Here is a 17170-nt window from a genome sequence, read left to right as displayed (position 1 = left end):
TCCAAAATTTCTGTGATCTAAAACTGTTAGGATACTTGAGTAGCTTCCCGTTACATTTACTAACTTAGATAACTTACCGGGGAAAATATACCCAAAAGGATAACACAACAGGTAAGTTTTTTGTGTTTAAGAACTGTTAATTATTTTGGAGACTGTTGGTAATCATACGGCAATATTTGAGAACGTTTTTCGTTAGCTGGTTAGAGCCATTTTGAATTTTCAGCAACGTTAACGTAATTTGGTTATGTATTCGTGCGCACTGTATTTGATGCATAAATTTAATAGAAAAGTGAAAGAAACTTTCATTTTATTAATTTAAAATCATAATTAAATGATAAGAAATGAATATAATATTTTTTTCTTTGATCGATGTATCAAAGAAAAATTCGGACGGAAAACTTTTTCATCAATGCACTACGCGCATTGATGAAGTTTTCCGTCCAAATTTTTCTTTGATACATCGATCAAAGAAAGAAATATGACATTCATTTCTTAAAACCAGATGAACTCTGGTCTTCGAATTGATATTACAAATGATTTTATCATTCCCATTCCATTGAAAGATAGTCCTCAAAGCAAGCTGATGAGAATAAAATTGATATGACCAGTTAAGAAAGGGATGCTCCTTCCTGATCTCTCCCACCTGATCCCATCTCTAGAAATTTGGGATCTGTGTTTTATGCTCTACAAATTTCCCTTGTTAATACATTTTTGAGATTGATCTCTGTTTGGCATCTCAGTTTTTTCTCATCGTTTAGTACATGCTTTTAGATAGAAATTAGTAAGTTTGAAAATATATTCAGTATAATAAAACTAAATTTTGAGTTTTATTATCATTTAAAAGTTCTTAAACAGGTCGAGACCACTAACTTATATGGAAGGCAATTTTCAACACTGACGATATCTTCTTCACACCTGTTTGCTTATCAAGTAAATGAGTCCCAAAGCATAACAGTCTACGACGTGTTTACTATTCAATGGCGACACCTGGTTTTCGTCGGTTTCGATAATATTCAATTCGTCACCGGAAAAAAACGTATATCTTTTTCATTTTTTTAAGTTCAAAATTGAAAGATTACATTCCAAAGACATTGCTCCATGCTCACATTTAATATTGCAGTTGTTTTAGATAATTAATAGTTACTTCGAAAGTACGTTCGCGTAATGTGCAAAGGCGTTAAGGTTGATGTTTGCACGTACATTAAAAACTTTTTTATAACACTTAGGGGTTAAATAATTATAGCTTACCTTGCACTGCTGTTTAAAACTATGTACATGTATATATCAATCACATGAAAAAAATTAGTGCTTAAATATCGACACGATAGCACATACATATGTACGTCTCTTCGAACAATGGTTTAGGCCGATGTGTTATAAGTTAATATAAGGCTTCATGAAGCAAATTTTGTAAATGTGAGCATATAAAGGAAGATAATACATCCATTTTTAACATTTCTTTTATGAACCTAAAAAAAATAATTGAAAATAAGTTTCCAAGGGACATTTCAAGTCGACATATTTTCAACACAGTTGAGGACGTATAGTAGCCCATATTGCATTGCAACTCATTTACCAGTGGGTATAGTTAACAGCTAAGATAGCTTTACATGCAAATTTATGCTGATGTCAGAAAATCTAGTGGTCTCGACCAGTAAAAGTCTGTGGATTCTTTTACCAAAATCTTAGTCTATAGCGCTTCTGTGCCTGGAATTGAGACCATCGAAAAATTTGCCTACGTAATATACGGCCGAATTCACTTTTGCAGTTTGTTTATATGAAAGTTGTTCGTAGATTTGGTAAACACACATTGGAAGAAATATGTAAAATTTGCCGTTTAAAAAAGATAAAGAGCTCATTATTGTAGGCAGTAAATTTGCACTTTTTTCAATGGGTGGTACTGTATATAGCTCCCTTCTGGTTATTAATTCTTATTCTTTTCTCATATCAGAGAGGTCTACATCTTATTATATTACTTAACGAATCAAGAAATAGTCGTTCGTTTTTGCTCGTGTGCAATTTCTAGTGCAACAACAAATTCATTGGTTGCTCAAACTGCTGGTAATAATTTATGCATTGCTTGATAAATTTAAAATTAAAACATTTGTAAACCAGGAGAGGGGGTGGCGCCTGTAGATGTCCGACAATGAATCTTTTGACATCAAGATGTTGTCGATTTCAAATTACCTTCATATTCCTGTTGATACATTAGAAAGTAGATTTGTATAAAGTTATTAATGTAGTTTTTTGAGTAAGACAGAGAAAATTATTTATAAGATAAAGTTTAATCAATATATAAGGTGACCTAAGATCTCCGTATTGATATATATGGATTTACTCCGGTGCCTTTAATGTATGAAGAGTCCTAAAATGTTTTCACTAGGCAAAATGACGAACTATTTGCGGGGGGGGGGGGTCCGAGGTTCTAGTTAAACCAGAGACATATAATAGAGGGACCGCTGACTCTTTTTCCAGCCAAATTATCACCGGGAGGCATAGAAAGACTTCCGGTCGTATTAGCTGCAGTGTTTTCTTCGCAAACTTTGAGGTAAATATTGCTAATATATTGCATATTTTATTATTTATAGCCTGCACGTCAATAATAAGTTACAAAAGGTGGGTATCTATGATGTATTTTTGCAGCTATAAAGAGAAATTAAAAAGATAACACGGATAACGAGACCATGCGTCATGATGTTTACATCATGTCGTTGTCGGTACAACATTATTAATTCTGAATAAAAATGTTCTCTTGTTGAAAAGTTGCTCTCTTCATAAACATTGTAGACTCAGGTCATTAGGAAACGGTAAAGGAGGGAAAATTAGCAAGTATACATGCACGCTTCGTTTTAAAAGAGGGGGGGGGGGGTATGTAAATGTATGACAAGTTATCTGGAAAAAAAAAACTTGAAGACAAACAAATAAAAAAGTGAAGGAAATTGTCAGAACAATATGTAGAAAAATAAAAAATAAATAATAAAATAAAAATTGGGGTGGGGGGTGCAACTTTTAGTGTACATTTTCAACAGTAAATGGGTACACTGTATATGTTGTGGACCCCCCCCCCCCCCCACTTCCCCCATCAATATAATACTTGTATGTGCTATTCGAACATTAAAAACTACCTTTGCTTTAATTTTTCCCTTAAATTAATATGTTTTTCTTTTCCTTTTTTTCATTTGCTCAACAAAGATTTGTCCCCACAAAAGGGGCCTGAAGTTTCTCAACATTTTAAAGACTTTATCATAGTATTGAGATGTATTATTTACTTTTTTGTATATCCAAGAATGTATAATAAGGATGTTAAATTTTTACATCATGTAAAGATGAATACTTGTTCATGTAATCTCCAGGTATGTCAGAAATCACTCTCCTCAACAACATACACAGATTGCAAGCAGAGGAAATGAAGAATGCTTAATATTTTATGTGTGAATTTATCCTGACCACCATAAATCTATTAAGTAAGTGGCAATTTTTACTCATTTATATCACAATAAATTTTTTAAAATGTATCATTTTGCTTCACATGACTGTAATCATGTGTTATTTACATCAAAATTTGCATCAGGATCAATATCGAATACATGTATTACCTTGATTTATAGAGTGATAATCTTATATGTTCTTTGCAAGGGGATGCTCCACCTTTCAGTGCCCTTGTTTCATGGGGATTATTGATCTATTTTTTTACTGCTTTTGTATTGTTTTTTTGAAATATACTAAACAATGAACAATTATTATCCCAGGTTTTACAGTTTATTTCATGAGGTTATTAAATTCTTTTCTTCATTGAATTTGCCTTTTTCATATTTTCAGAGTAACAGTACCTCTCATGATTGATTCTACAAGATTCTGAACTTGTTTTCCCAAAAGACCTTGACCTACTTCATAAGGGTGTGTTAAGTGAGATCTAAGGATGAATAAGACAACAAATAGTTGTTCAGTAAGCTGTAAAGCTAAAAATTGTGTTGCTGCATAAAATATACGAGGGTTGTCCCAAAATTCCGTAGACAAGCGTTGTTTTGTAGGAACCCTACGTCATACATGAATGAAACTTCGTATATAGGTTAAAACAAAACTATCTAATAAATTTATGGACAAATATGGAGTAACTACACAAATTATTCCAATTTAAAAGACACATTTCATTGTCTGGTGTAGGAAGGTGGCACAAACTCAAAAGTTGCAATTAAAATTTGGTATATTATATTTAAAATCCTACGGAAAAGTAATAATTACCCCATATTTTATTGAATGGAAATGAAAATTCTTAATATTGTTTTATTAACTATATTTCCTCAAAGTTTGGTGTGTATGCTTTGATAAATATGAATTTTATAACGTTTTATATACATGGGGTTAAAATCCAAATTTTTGAAAAATGGCGGCTGCTTTGGCCCAGGCGGTGCACTGGACTATGATCAAGTGTTTTGATCCTGAATTCACTCTTACAGAAATGTACCAGTCATAAATGTTTGGTAGACTAGGAAACTTTTCTCCTCCTTAGTATTTAAAATGACTAAAACGGTTTCTCTTTGTATGTGTCAATAACAGTAATTAAAATAAAAGACAGGGCCAAGAAATGGGCAAGAGTTCCATTGTGCAAATCCATTAGAGAAAATAGACAAAAAGTCCGCAGAAATATAGCGTTTTCAAATTATTATTATTTCATACCTGTACATGCATATACTTTGTTTACATAATTTAATGTTTGATCATATCATAGTAATTAAAGATATGTATGCCGTGTTAAACAGTATTTTTGCACAGCTGAAACCGAACAAAAATTTCTGGAGTATGATAAGCTACCAAAATTGAAGCATTATTGCAAATTCGACTAAATTTTATTCGGTATTAACAAAGTACTGGTCAGGAAAAGAACACGATATTCACATGCATATTTATAAAGGACTGACGTTTATCCTGGATCTGCGCATGTGCGCGGGAAAAGCATCACGAGGATCATCAGGTCGAGGAAAATATTTTATGTGACGTCTGATCAGTGAGGGACACAAATAGACCAATCAGCTCAATGAGTTGCATTTAATGCAATTATGGGTTACTACATTAAATACTACATGTGATTTTCAAAAAGGCTAGTTTTTTAAATCGCTCTCAGAAAGACTTGATGCATTATGTACATTATTGTCTACTAATCCCATGCTCATATTTGCATACAAATGATTAACAATGATGAAAATTTAAAGTTTCCCCCACTCCATTGTACAGGTCCGTTTGTTTAGAGTTTCCCCGTGCTGTACTGCTACTGCTAGTGGACATTTTCGGTTCGGTGAACATTTACGGATCTTCAGTATATGGAGCGCATTATGCGCAAAAAATATTTTAGGTCAAGTACAATGTAAGGAAAGTAATTTAAACTGCTATGTTTACATCCTGAATGGGATATCGTCAATAATCCCTTTTGGTTTTTAATATGAACTACATATTAACATATATAGATGAAACTTACATACCATACATCTTGCCTTCTTAGAAATAGTTGGGCTAATAAAATAAAATATGGTCAAGGAATTCCAGGCCTCTAAAAACTATTCCAGTTTGAGGGCACAACCAAGCATTTCGATGAACACCATTAAGAAGAGTTAATTCAGGTAGGTAGCATTGGGTTTTTTTAAGTGGGTGGGGGGGATAGAACAGTTAGAATAAAAATCAAATAGCTCGAAGAAATCTGACAAGTAAAATAGGTTCCAATATCTTTCACTACTAAATTTTATTCATTCACTACAATTTACTGCCAAACTCCAAATTTCACTTTCGAATTAGCCCGAGCCAATGCTGATAACCTACTTGCAAGATTTTTTATATTATTTTCAAGGGGTCAGAAATACTGTGGTTCATATGTAAAGAATGTAATTATATTATTTAGTAGTATTCTTGTTTTGGCATTTGGTATATTGCGCAGATTCATACATGATATTCTGTGGAATACTCTTTGTTGTTTTGAACCATTAAGGAATGCAGAATCGAATGTAACTAATAACCATTTTGATTGATCAAATTATATCATTTGTTTGTATTAGTTATTTCATTTTGGCACAACATGGTTTCCACACTTCTTTATCTATAGTCGCTGACATAAGTAGAAGTTCACCCAACCGAAAATGTCCATTGAAAGGACAATTGAATGTGATTTTTCCTCGGTACAAAAAGCAACTAACTCTGAGGTGCTCTCAATATTGACAATCCCTAACTCACGTGTTTGTAGTAAAAACGTAGTAGACCATCATGCTTTTCGGTTCATTCACGAGACTGGACCATTGTTTGCTGTAAACATGCGAGACAACGTGATCATGAATATTTCAATAAGAGGCGGTTTTTTATCCAACACGGAGAGAAAATAATTTTTACCAAATAATATTTCATAACTTTTAAAAGTGATGGAGTGGAATTGTCTTATTTGCAGAGAGTATATAACTTATATAACTTGATGAGACACCACATATATTTATTACTTTTAAAATAAAACACTAATACGGCATATATAGCTTTAAGATATTTTTCATTTATAACTATAAACGTTTCGTCTAATTTAAGAATTTGATTCTGGTAATTGAAATATTTTCTCAAAAAATTTGAACCGTTGACATTTGTATTTTTTGACGTTGCAGATTGCTCCGGGTGTTAGAGAACTATATCACTTTAAATGTTATTACTCAAAAAGTTTTCAAGTAAACATAATAAAACTTCGTAATTTATCTGCCAAGAACATGCTTTATCCACCCTGAAAATTTTATAAAGATACATTAATTTCTTTCAAAGATATGAGCTCAGTCTACGAAATTTTGGGACAACCCTCGTAGCCACGCTCAAAACGGCACTGAAACAAACATTGACATGTTGTGTGGTTTTTCAACAATACTGCAAATGAATAAGAAATAATATCAGAAACTTTTATGTTTTTCTGAGCCATCTCTCTCCATAGTATTTGTAAAAAAAAAGAATTAAGACTTCCAAGAATTTAATTAATGAATATTCTTCCCAAACATTTTCCCACTGCTTGGACTGTAAATTCTTAGTAAAGAAATGTGTGATGAACATTTCAAATTTCTATGTGATGCATACATGTATAAAATGAAATATACTATATGTACATGAACAAGGCCTAAATGTATGACAATAAATCTAACTTAAACTTGCCAATGCATATTTTTGTATTTTTTGAACTCCTAGTTTTTAGGCTCAAGTGAGCTTTTCTGACGACATTTTGTCCTTTGTATCTCCGTCTAAAATATTCACAATTTCGACTTCTTCTCAAGTACCTCTGGGTCAATTTTAACCAAACTTGGTACAAAGCATCCCAGGGTGAAGGTGAGTTTGAATTGTTAAAATGAACGGTCAAGTTCCTTACAAGGGGAGATAATCAAGAAGAGACAAAAATAGGGTGGTGTCTTGAAAAAAATATTGAAGAACCACTGGGCCAGAATGTAAAAACTGTGGAAGCATCCTGGGATTGTGTGGATTCTAATTTGTTCAAATCATGACCCCCAGGGTTGGGCTGGGCCACACTAAGGAATCAAAGTTTAACATAGAAAAACATGTATATAGAAAAAAATAATTTTAAAATTTTCTTCTCAAGTCGAAGAACCACTGGGCCAGAAAACCTGAAACTTATGTGGAAGCATCCCAAGGTAGTGCATATTCTATATTATTTAATCATGACTCCTGGAGGTAGGACAGGGTCACAATAGGGAAGCCAAGTTATGCATAGAATTTAATAAAAAGGAAAAATTCTTTTTCTCAAGAACCACAGAGCCAGAAAAACTTGTGTGAAAGCATCCTGGGGTAGTGTAGATTCTAAATTGTTCAATTTATAACACCAGGGGTAGAATGGGGCCATGATTTAGAATCCAAGTTTTACATGGAAATATATAGGAAAAAACTTAAAATTTTCTCAGGAACCATGGGTCCACAGGTGCTTGAGGACAGGAACACCACCCCCCCCCCCCCTTTTCGATATAGACCCCTGGGCTTTTTCGACTTTTTTCTCATAAATAATCTTCCATGGACATATTTGTGATAAGATCTATATCAACGTTAACAAATCGAAAACTTACCTAAAACACATGTTATAAAATCTACCCTACATTCTATATATGAAAATCAACTATAGAGAGTGGTTAGAAATTTTTATAAAAACTTGGTTTCTAATAAGCAAATTTTTTGAATTGATAGGATAGATTATATCACAAATGTGTCATCCATATTTAATTTATGTGAAAAAAGTATAATAGGCACAGGGGTCTATATTAGGGGAGGTAGGTGGTCCTGTCCTCAAGCACCTGTGACTGGGTCAGGAAAGCTGAAACTTGTAAAAGCTTCATGTGGGAGTGTACATTTTAAATTTCTTAAATATGTAAAAATGATCACTAGTCAAGTACTTAAACATTGTTTTAAAAACCTGTAAATCATACAATGTATGAGTTGCTGGACTAGATTACATGTTACAACATTAGTCTCGTTTCAGGGTGGTGTATTTTTTAATTGTATTTTGTTTTGTTTTTAATGCCAAAATAATGTAGATATGTAGTTAAAAAAATAAAAAACATAAAAATATGGATTTATTTTTCTATACCGCAATACACTAAAAAACATTAATTTTAGCATTTAAAAAAAAAAAAATATTATTTAATGAAAGTATAAAAACAAACTGTGAAACAACAGTTGTCGTACACCAACCTGAAACCCAACACAGCTGTAACACCTATGTAGGTATTAAAAACCATGTAATTAATACATGCAACTGCAAAATCAACATTGCAAACAGATGAGCTCGTCATAATTAGTCTTATCCTACACTATAAAATACATTTTATAGTGTATTTTTAGTGTTATACCTTGAAAAAGACAGACTGAACGAATGCAACTCGAGACGGGGTTAGATGGATTTCATCTATTTATTGTATTTAAATGTGTTCTCAGTTCTTTGTCGTCATACAAACAAAAGTATCTAATCCTCCTACGATTAATGCCACAGGTAAATTTTGCTTGATATTGAAGTTTAAGCGATGTGTTTTACACATTCTTATGATGAAACGCCATACTGTTTATAGTTTTTATGCCTCCCGGTGAGGGCGCTGCGAAAAACGGAAGATGATTTTCCATTCGGAACTCGAATTTTTTGAAACGTCATGAAAAATCTGGAGTGCTCCGAAAGAGTCAGCAGTCCCTCTATTATACGTCTCTGGTTAAACGTACGTTTTATCCTCATGCGATATTTAACTCAGTAGTTGTAACTGTTACCAATCAAATGGAAATATTGGCAATTTTTTCTGATAAAAACCATATTCTTTGCAAGGACGCGTGTATTTTTAGGACTTTAATGATATCAGAAGTAATATACTTTAGTAGTGGAGGGCGCGCATATAGATCACGATTCAAATTTCGCGCCAATGACGTCATCAAACTTTCGACCAATCAGAAGGCATCATTTGAATATTTGGTCACGTGACCTATCAAAGGAAAGGTCTGAACGAGAAGAGGTCATCCCGGGGGTGGTCCGGGGTCATTAAGTGCAAAATCAAAGCTACTTAAAAGGTATCGTTTGATATATCAAATGGAAGGACTTGACGAGGAGAGGTCATCCCGGGGGTGGTCCGGGGTCATTAAGTGCAAAATCAAAAATTATCCAAAGGGTATCGTGTGACATATTAAATAGAAGGTCTCAACGCGTAGAGTTCAGCCCGGGGGTGGTCAGGGGTCATCAAGTGCAAAATAAAAAGTTACCCAAAGGGTATCGTGTGACATATCAAATGGAAGGTCTCGACGAGTACAGTTCAGCCGGGGTGTGTTCTGGGGTCATCGAGTGCAAAATCAAAAGGTAACTCAAAGGGTTTATTGTGACCTATCAAATGGAAGGTCTTGACGGGTAATGTTCAGCCCAGGGGTCTATCGGGCTCATCAAATGCAAATTAAAAATACATATCAAATTTAAGGTGTCGACGAGTAAAGATCAGTCGGGGGATGATCAAAACAACACATTGTTTTTGTTCATATTTTATTGCAAGACATGAAGAGCAATATTTTCTACAAAAGTCTGAATACATATAATTTCAAGGTAAGCAATGATAATTGCACTAAATTATGCAGCCATATCATCAGCATTTATCCAAGAATTACACTTCTTTGGCCAATGCAGCCATTTTACAAAATATTGTTTGTTTGGTCCTCTTCCACGGGTCTTGAGGATCTTTTCAATCTTAAACGTATCCTTGTCTTGTTGTAACTCCGAGCGAATTCCTGAAGACGGTCAATGTATCGTTCGGATTGTTTGAATGTCATGTAACGATACATCTTATTTTTAATCGTCTTGATGGCTCTCTCTGCATAGTTTGCTTTCACTTCGGTGTTTTGAGAATAAAAATGTTCGATGTTGTGATCCTTTAATACATTATTGAAGGCTTTTGATCGGAATTCTTGTCCTTTGTCTGTGCGAAGCTTCGTAGGTTGCCTCCCCTCACGCAATACGTCTTCGAACGCCCGGGCTGTCGTTGGCCCTTTCTTATCCTTTAAAGGTCGCATCCACAGGTACTTGGAGAAGATATCGATGACCTAGTGTACGAACTGCACACCCTCATTTTCTTTGCTGAATTTGGTCATGTCCATGAGATCAGCGTCCCATTGATCATCAAGGCCAGCGACGACGACCTGATTGCGACGATAATGTCGTCTCAAGGGTCGCTGAAGACTGTAAGGTTCTTGTCTCTGTAACCATTTGCGTACCTTATACTTGCTGATATCATATTTTCCCTCTTTTTGAACGTATCTGAATAATTTATCCACTCCGGTAAAACTACCAGCTGTGGATGGATCGTAATACACTTGCTTGAGATAATCCTCCCAAGACATGTTTCTTCTGGCATGGACAACGTTAAAATGAAGCTTCAATGTACCCTAACCCCTATTAAAATACCTAATCACGTGACTTATGATGACATAAATAACAATACTGTTTTTTTCACTGTTTATTCAAGTAAATGCAACAATATACATTCGATAGTTCATTTTTCAAACAATAAATGGACAAAGACTTAAAATGTTATTTAGACATCTTAGGATTCATCACTATCTTCTTCCATCTCGCTATCGTCATTCTCTCTCTCTTGGTCTTCGCTTTCGAAAGCATCGTCGATCTCCGTATCACTCTCAGGATCCCACATTTCTTCAAGGACAGGACGATTCTTATTCAAAGCCATTCTGATGGCTCTGCGTTCGCCATAGCCTTCGGACAGGAAATCTTTAACATCATCCATGACCTTGGTGTGAATGGATCCGTTTTGTAACTGTAGGATGTACAGGATGAGTTGTCCATACTTTTCTGAGAATTTCTTCAGGTCTTTTGAGCCCATTTTTTCCTCCGTTTGAACTCTGGCGTCTTCTCTTGATAGACCTTCCTTTATGTATTTATCATATTTCAGGTCCTATAGTTTTTCGTTGTCTTCTTTTGCCCTTTCCAGGAGAAAGTTAAAGACTTCGTGTTCGTCATCATTTTCCTTCCCTGGTTTGAAAGGGGGGGCTTTTGCCTTATCCATCTCCATGGGGGCAATATCATCTTTCCTTTGTCCGTTTTCGGGACACTATCTTTTCACATGTCTTTGAAGGTCGTGGACGTTTTCAAAGACCAGACTACAATCGTCAAAGGAAGGCATATCTTCTGTAGGTATGACGTGTTGAAAATCCGACCCAATGGATTGGTCCGTTGAAGGAACCGATGCGTGGTACGTCCGATCGGTTGGAATATCAAACAGAGAATGAGGGAAATTCTCTGCTCCCGGCTGTTTAATAGGATTCAAGACATCAATGGATTGGAAGGTTGAAGGAACCGGTCTGTGGTACGTCCGCTCGGTAGGAATAGCTGTTGGCGAATGAGGAGAATTCTCTGCTTCGTGCTGTTTTATAGGATTCAAGACGTCAGTGCGCATGCGCAGATTTTCGGGTGTAGTTGGCTTCAAATCCACCAACAGGTATCCATAAGGCTTGGAAGTAGTGTCTTTAAAATATCTCAGCAGGTGTTGAGGATTTTCGGGATACATCTGTCGAGCCAAGGTCATGACTTGCTGTCTGTCCACAGGATTGTTAAACAGGACCAGGTAGTGGCAATTTCGTCTTTGGGTGGGATCTTTGTTATAAAACAGATTTTGATTGATAGCCACGACCGATAGATTTCTGTGATGACTTCCCTCCGTAAACAACTCGTTGACTCTAGAATCTTTGGCCGCCGTCGACATGAGATCGTCTAAAATGACGAGATTCCTCGTTCCGGGGTGAACGGAAGAATCTTGCTCCAGGTCTAATGGATTCGACCGAGGGATTCACCGTGGCTTTGATGATGTCATACAGGGGTTGCCATCGCTTATAGAGCCACAAGATTCTCTCTGGTGGAGGGGAAATCTTGCTCATACAATGTTGCAACAATGTTTTCATGAAATACGTCTTTCCCGAGGAGGTGGGTCCCGATACATTAGCCGTAAAAGGATGTTGAAACATAAACTCCTTTTGTTGTTGTTGCTGCTGCTGCTGTTGTTGCTGCTGCTGTTGTTGTTGCCATTCCGTGTGTTTGTGTTTAACATGACGAATCAGGTCGTGAGGCCAGACGTAAGCCTTTGAGCAATCTTGGCAAGTATACACGTTGATCCTTTGGAGTCCTTTCGCTTAATGACATACATGAAAGGTAAGTCCCCTTTTATAGACGAGATCCCGTCGGTGATTGGCTCATTACACTGTGCATTACAACCAGATCAACGTTTCCGGTAACTTGGGATTCCGGAATGAAAGGTCACCGGAAACTTATGAGCTCCGGATATCAGGGATCCGGAAACGTATGGATCCGGAAGCCCAAAGGTCCGCGGCGGGGCCCCCGGGAGCCTATGTCTTTGTCTTTTGTTTAATTCTTGTTGTCCCAGGAAGTGAACGATTGATTGATTGTTTAACTCCCTTTCGATATTTTTTTATTGTCTGCTGATGAAGGGCTTTAAAGTTAGACCTATACTCGGCACTCAGGGCCATTGAGCAGTGAGGGTTCTTTATCGTGCAACGCCTACCGTGACACGGGACCTACATTTTTAAAGTCATATCCGAAAGACCCGTGACTTTCACATCTAGTGCCGAGCGCTTGGCGAAGGAACAGTCACTACCTATGTTTAACGTCAAGGTATGACGCGGCGCCGAGATCGAGAATCGAACCCGGGCCTCCCGATCACGAAGCGAACGCTCTACCACTAGCCTACCGTGACCGGTCGAAGAAGACTCTATAAAAAGCCATGATATGGTTCGCTATTTTCACTTTTTTTCCTACCCAAAGATACTTCTCTTAAAAAAAACATAAAAAAAGTTTTCATCATTTTAATACAAAAAACTGTACATGTAATCTACATCAAAAATACATAACTGTGTGTTACCAATACATCGAGATAGAAGGATATAATAGCATCCTTTGATACAAGAGATCATAAGATACTCATATTACAGTTTCTGAGTACAAAATAAGTTATCTGTGATACAACCAAATATACCTGTATATTACCAATACATCGAGAAAGAAAGACTCTCACCATAGCATTTTACAATACAATAAATCATAACATACTCACATTGCAGTTTTTGAGTACAAAGTAAGTTAATATAACTGTGCATTACTAATACATCGAGATAAAAGAACTATCATAAGAATTTGCTCAATACAAAAAATCTTAACATCATAAATTACAGTTTCTGAGTACAAAGTAAGCTCTCTATGACAGATTCAAATATACCAGTATATTACCATTACATCGAAATAAAAGGACTATCATAATAGCATTGTTCGATACAAGAAATCATAACATACACAAATTACAGATTCTAAGTACAAAGAAAAATCTCTATGATACATTCAAATATCCGTATGGTACAGATATCAATCCACTTTGCAGGACTCTTTTGTCAAAAACAAGTTTGTAGTCTTTATTTTCCTTTCTGGTGATGATTTCTGTGGTTTTGGAATCTCGGGCAATTTTGTAATCGTTCCGGACCGTGACGACAGACGCTTCGCTGGAAGTGATCATATTTCTGATGATATCAAAGTTGATATCCAAACTGTTCTTGTAATTCAGTGTGATACCTTTACTTTTGCAACAGGTACTTATCTTCCCATCTTGGTCTTGGGCGGTATATGCATAAGTTTTCGGTCCGCCGGTGACAAAGGAAAGGATTTTCTTACCGGGGGTCTCGTCTGTCATATCCCCCAAGTAATCACCCAGAGGCGGCGACAATTCCCCAGCCCGTGCGGTAAGATGACCGAATCCGTGTCAGCATATAGAGTCCGATCGCCTAATTTTTCCAGATAGGAGTATAATTTTAGACGGGCCTGGGCCGTAGTGTACGCTGCGATCGACCATTGGTCTCCACAAAATCGTCGTTTAAGACCCAGTGGAGTCGTACCATCTCTTCGGACACATAGCTGACGTCTTTGACCTGTTGGTAATTGCTAGTCAACATATCGAAATATTCGCAGGGATCTGTCACGTACGTTGTTTTGGGCATGTTTTCTCGCTGACCAAATTTACCCCAAAAACTATAAAGCATAAGTTTTGCCAGCGCTCTGAGACCTGGGTTCGATACGATGTTATGATATTCGAGACGAATTCCTTCTCTTTGGTGGTATTCCTCTATGTACTTGTGTCTGTCTTCTTCTGTTTGACACCATTTTGGCCAACCAGATGCCTCTTGCTTCATTTTGAGAAATGTATTGACGTAGTCAGTGAATGCTCCGCCCGATTTTGCTAGTGGATCGTACTGTGATATACGATCGAAATGCCACACTTCGAAAATCTTGTCTATTACGTAACCCATTTCTACGGCTTTTTTGACCTCATCGGTGACCCAGGTTCCAGTAATCATTCTTTCCCGATCGGTGTGCTCACAGGTCTGCATGTGTTTCTCCATGCACGTTCGACAGAGGCCAAACAGGAGCTTATTGTTGATTTTCGATGGAAGAACTGGCATGTATAGATGTTTTGGGGGAAGGATGCGGCATTTGACGAGGCCTTCGTAGTTTTGAAGAACATCAAAATTTTCAGTCACGATCTGGGGGCGTCCCAATGGAATCTTGTCCATTTTATTGATGAAGGGATAGAGTGAAGTCACATCAAAATATTTGATATCGGTGTCTTCATTTGCCTGGGCATGCAGTTTAAAGGCTTCGGTTCTTCCGCCGAAAAATGCATCTCTAGGTTGTAAGGGCGAGGTTAACTCTAGGTGCTCTATAAAAGACTTCATTTTGTCTGTGGACTCTACGGCCCGATCAAAATCAGACTCCCACATCTGCAGGTAAGTATATCCCAAAGATTCCAAGTAACTTCTCTTTTCCAAGGTTCTCTGATAGAGGTCTCCCATGGTCATTCCCACAACTTTATTGAGGGTGTTGGCAGAATAACATTTGGGGTTACCGTGCCAATAATCACCATGGAATTCCATTACTACTTTCTGATCCCCTATTTCATAGTATCCATCGACTCTGTATGGTCCAATCACTTTTTCTCCCATGTTGCCTGCATGCTGGATCTCTACCTGTTTGATGAGCATGATATTTTATCCACTGCATGGCCTTGAAGGATTGTTTGTCTTTCAGACGATACCCTTGGGGTGGTATAATGCCGATAGACTTTTTCCAAAAAGAGAATGCGAAATACCAGATTACAAGCCGAGGCAATGGTGATGCAGCGCTCGAAAGGGTCAAAGCCGTCCCGATCATCTCGTGACGTCATGTCCATGAAGATGTCGCGGAATTTGAGACACCATCGCCTGAGAATATCGACATCAGACTGGCAATATTTTATTATTTCTTTCTGAAAATCAAAACTATCGTGTTGATGTTCTTCGTACCATTGGAGAAACTTGGTGCGATCATCAGGCATCATACCATCTGCATTATAAAACTGTACGTCTGGTAGGTGATTCATGATAGCCCTTTGGTTTTCTTTTCGATTGTATAGATGTGGAAAATAGCCCTTGGCGACTTCAGGTATATCAAACGCCTTTGGCATCTTTGAGAGAGCCATGGGTATGAAATTCATGGAATCCAGAAATTTCATTTTGAGATGAGGTATCTCGATGCTCATGAATTTGGACCCATTCATGATCACCTCCGGCAAGATGGCGTTCTCGTACAAGTAACTGACGATGGGATAGCTATTGTACCCTCGAAAGTTATGACAGAAGACTTTGGCTCCTTCGTTTTCGTCCGAGAACAGCCATTTACAGAAGTCGTCACGTGTGTTTGGACCATTGAAAATGTGTTGCTTGTATTGGCATAATGAACAGTAGCTATGCTCGTTGATCTCGTCTTCGTCAATGCATTCTTCGCACACCTTATGAACCACACATAAATTGGGCAGGTGTCGATATGAACCACACGACGAATGGTTGCAATTTTTGCAAGAAGTGATTTTCCTCGGAACAAAGCCCTGTTCGCACGGATTTGAGTGACAGTTTTTGCGATGACAATTTCCACATTTTTATGGATATCTGGGGAGAATAACCCTCATCACACTGGATCATGTCATCCTGTGTGCATTCAAAATCGAAAAATATCCACTGTTTGAGTTGTTCGTCGCCTTCATCGACCGTGATCTTCCATTTTCTTTTCAACAGCTTGGTTTCTTCTTCCTCTTCTGTGGTCTTCATGTAACACACATGATCTTCGGACATAAACATTTTGCAAATGTCACAGTATTTGTTTCCACACACGTGCGGTTGTCTCGATTTGTTTCTGTTCACTGTGGTGGAGCACTTACGGCAACGATAGTACGTATGACACGTGGAATTGCCTTGGGACGTCAGTTCGGCGTGTCGCTGGAAACAGGTCGTGTTCTTGAAATATCGATTGCACGTGGAACAATACTGCCAGTCTTCTGATTGGTCGTCATGGCATTCGTGGCATGATGACATGGTTCATTGCAGACATGCTTTTCTTTGTGGTCATATCCTTTTTGGCATTTCTGGCAGAAAAAATTTCTTTTCATGAACCCCGACATCGTAGTGATCACAGCATAATGATTGTTGTGGTGATATGAGTAGATCTTTTTATCGGCTTCCGGTCCTTGGTACACGATGGCGTTAAAGCAATCTTTAGAAAGAACGTGGATCTGGTATCCAGGTAACACCGACTGAA

At 37.1% G+C, this 17170-nt stretch overlaps 1 protein-coding gene and 1 long non-coding RNA gene across 2 annotated transcripts; one reads left to right on the top strand and one right to left on the bottom strand.

Moving 5' to 3' along the window:
• The first annotated feature begins 2498 nt into the window (after window positions 1–2498).
• Window positions 2499–3982, top strand: LOC134248093 (uncharacterized). The gene is made up of 3 exons (XR_009987974.1): window positions 2499–2548; window positions 3354–3464; window positions 3820–3982. It is a non-coding gene; the product is annotated as an uncharacterized LOC134248093 (long non-coding RNA).
• A 10373-nt stretch (window positions 3983–14355) lies between these two features.
• LOC134248096 (uncharacterized) lies at window positions 14356–16713 on the bottom strand. Its single transcript, XM_062730518.1, has 3 exons — window positions 16474–16713; window positions 15690–16367; window positions 14356–15567 (listed from the first exon to the last, which is right to left on the bottom strand). The coding sequence occupies exons 1-3, from the start codon at window positions 16711–16713 to the stop codon at window positions 14356–14358; spliced, it is 2130 nt and encodes a 709-aa protein (XP_062586502.1).
• Between the last annotated feature and the right edge of the window lie 457 nt (window positions 16714–17170).

The sequence above is a fragment of the Saccostrea cucullata genome, unplaced genomic scaffold (assembly GCF_032062105.1).
Source record: "Saccostrea cucullata isolate Sc308-1 unplaced genomic scaffold, CSIRO_AGI_Scuc_v1 ctg1897, whole genome shotgun sequence".
Classification (NCBI taxonomy): Eukaryota; Metazoa; Mollusca; class Bivalvia; order Ostreida; family Ostreidae; genus Saccostrea; species Saccostrea cuccullata.
Note: the sequence above shows the minus strand (reverse complement) of the source record. Positions and strands in the feature narration are given on the sequence as shown.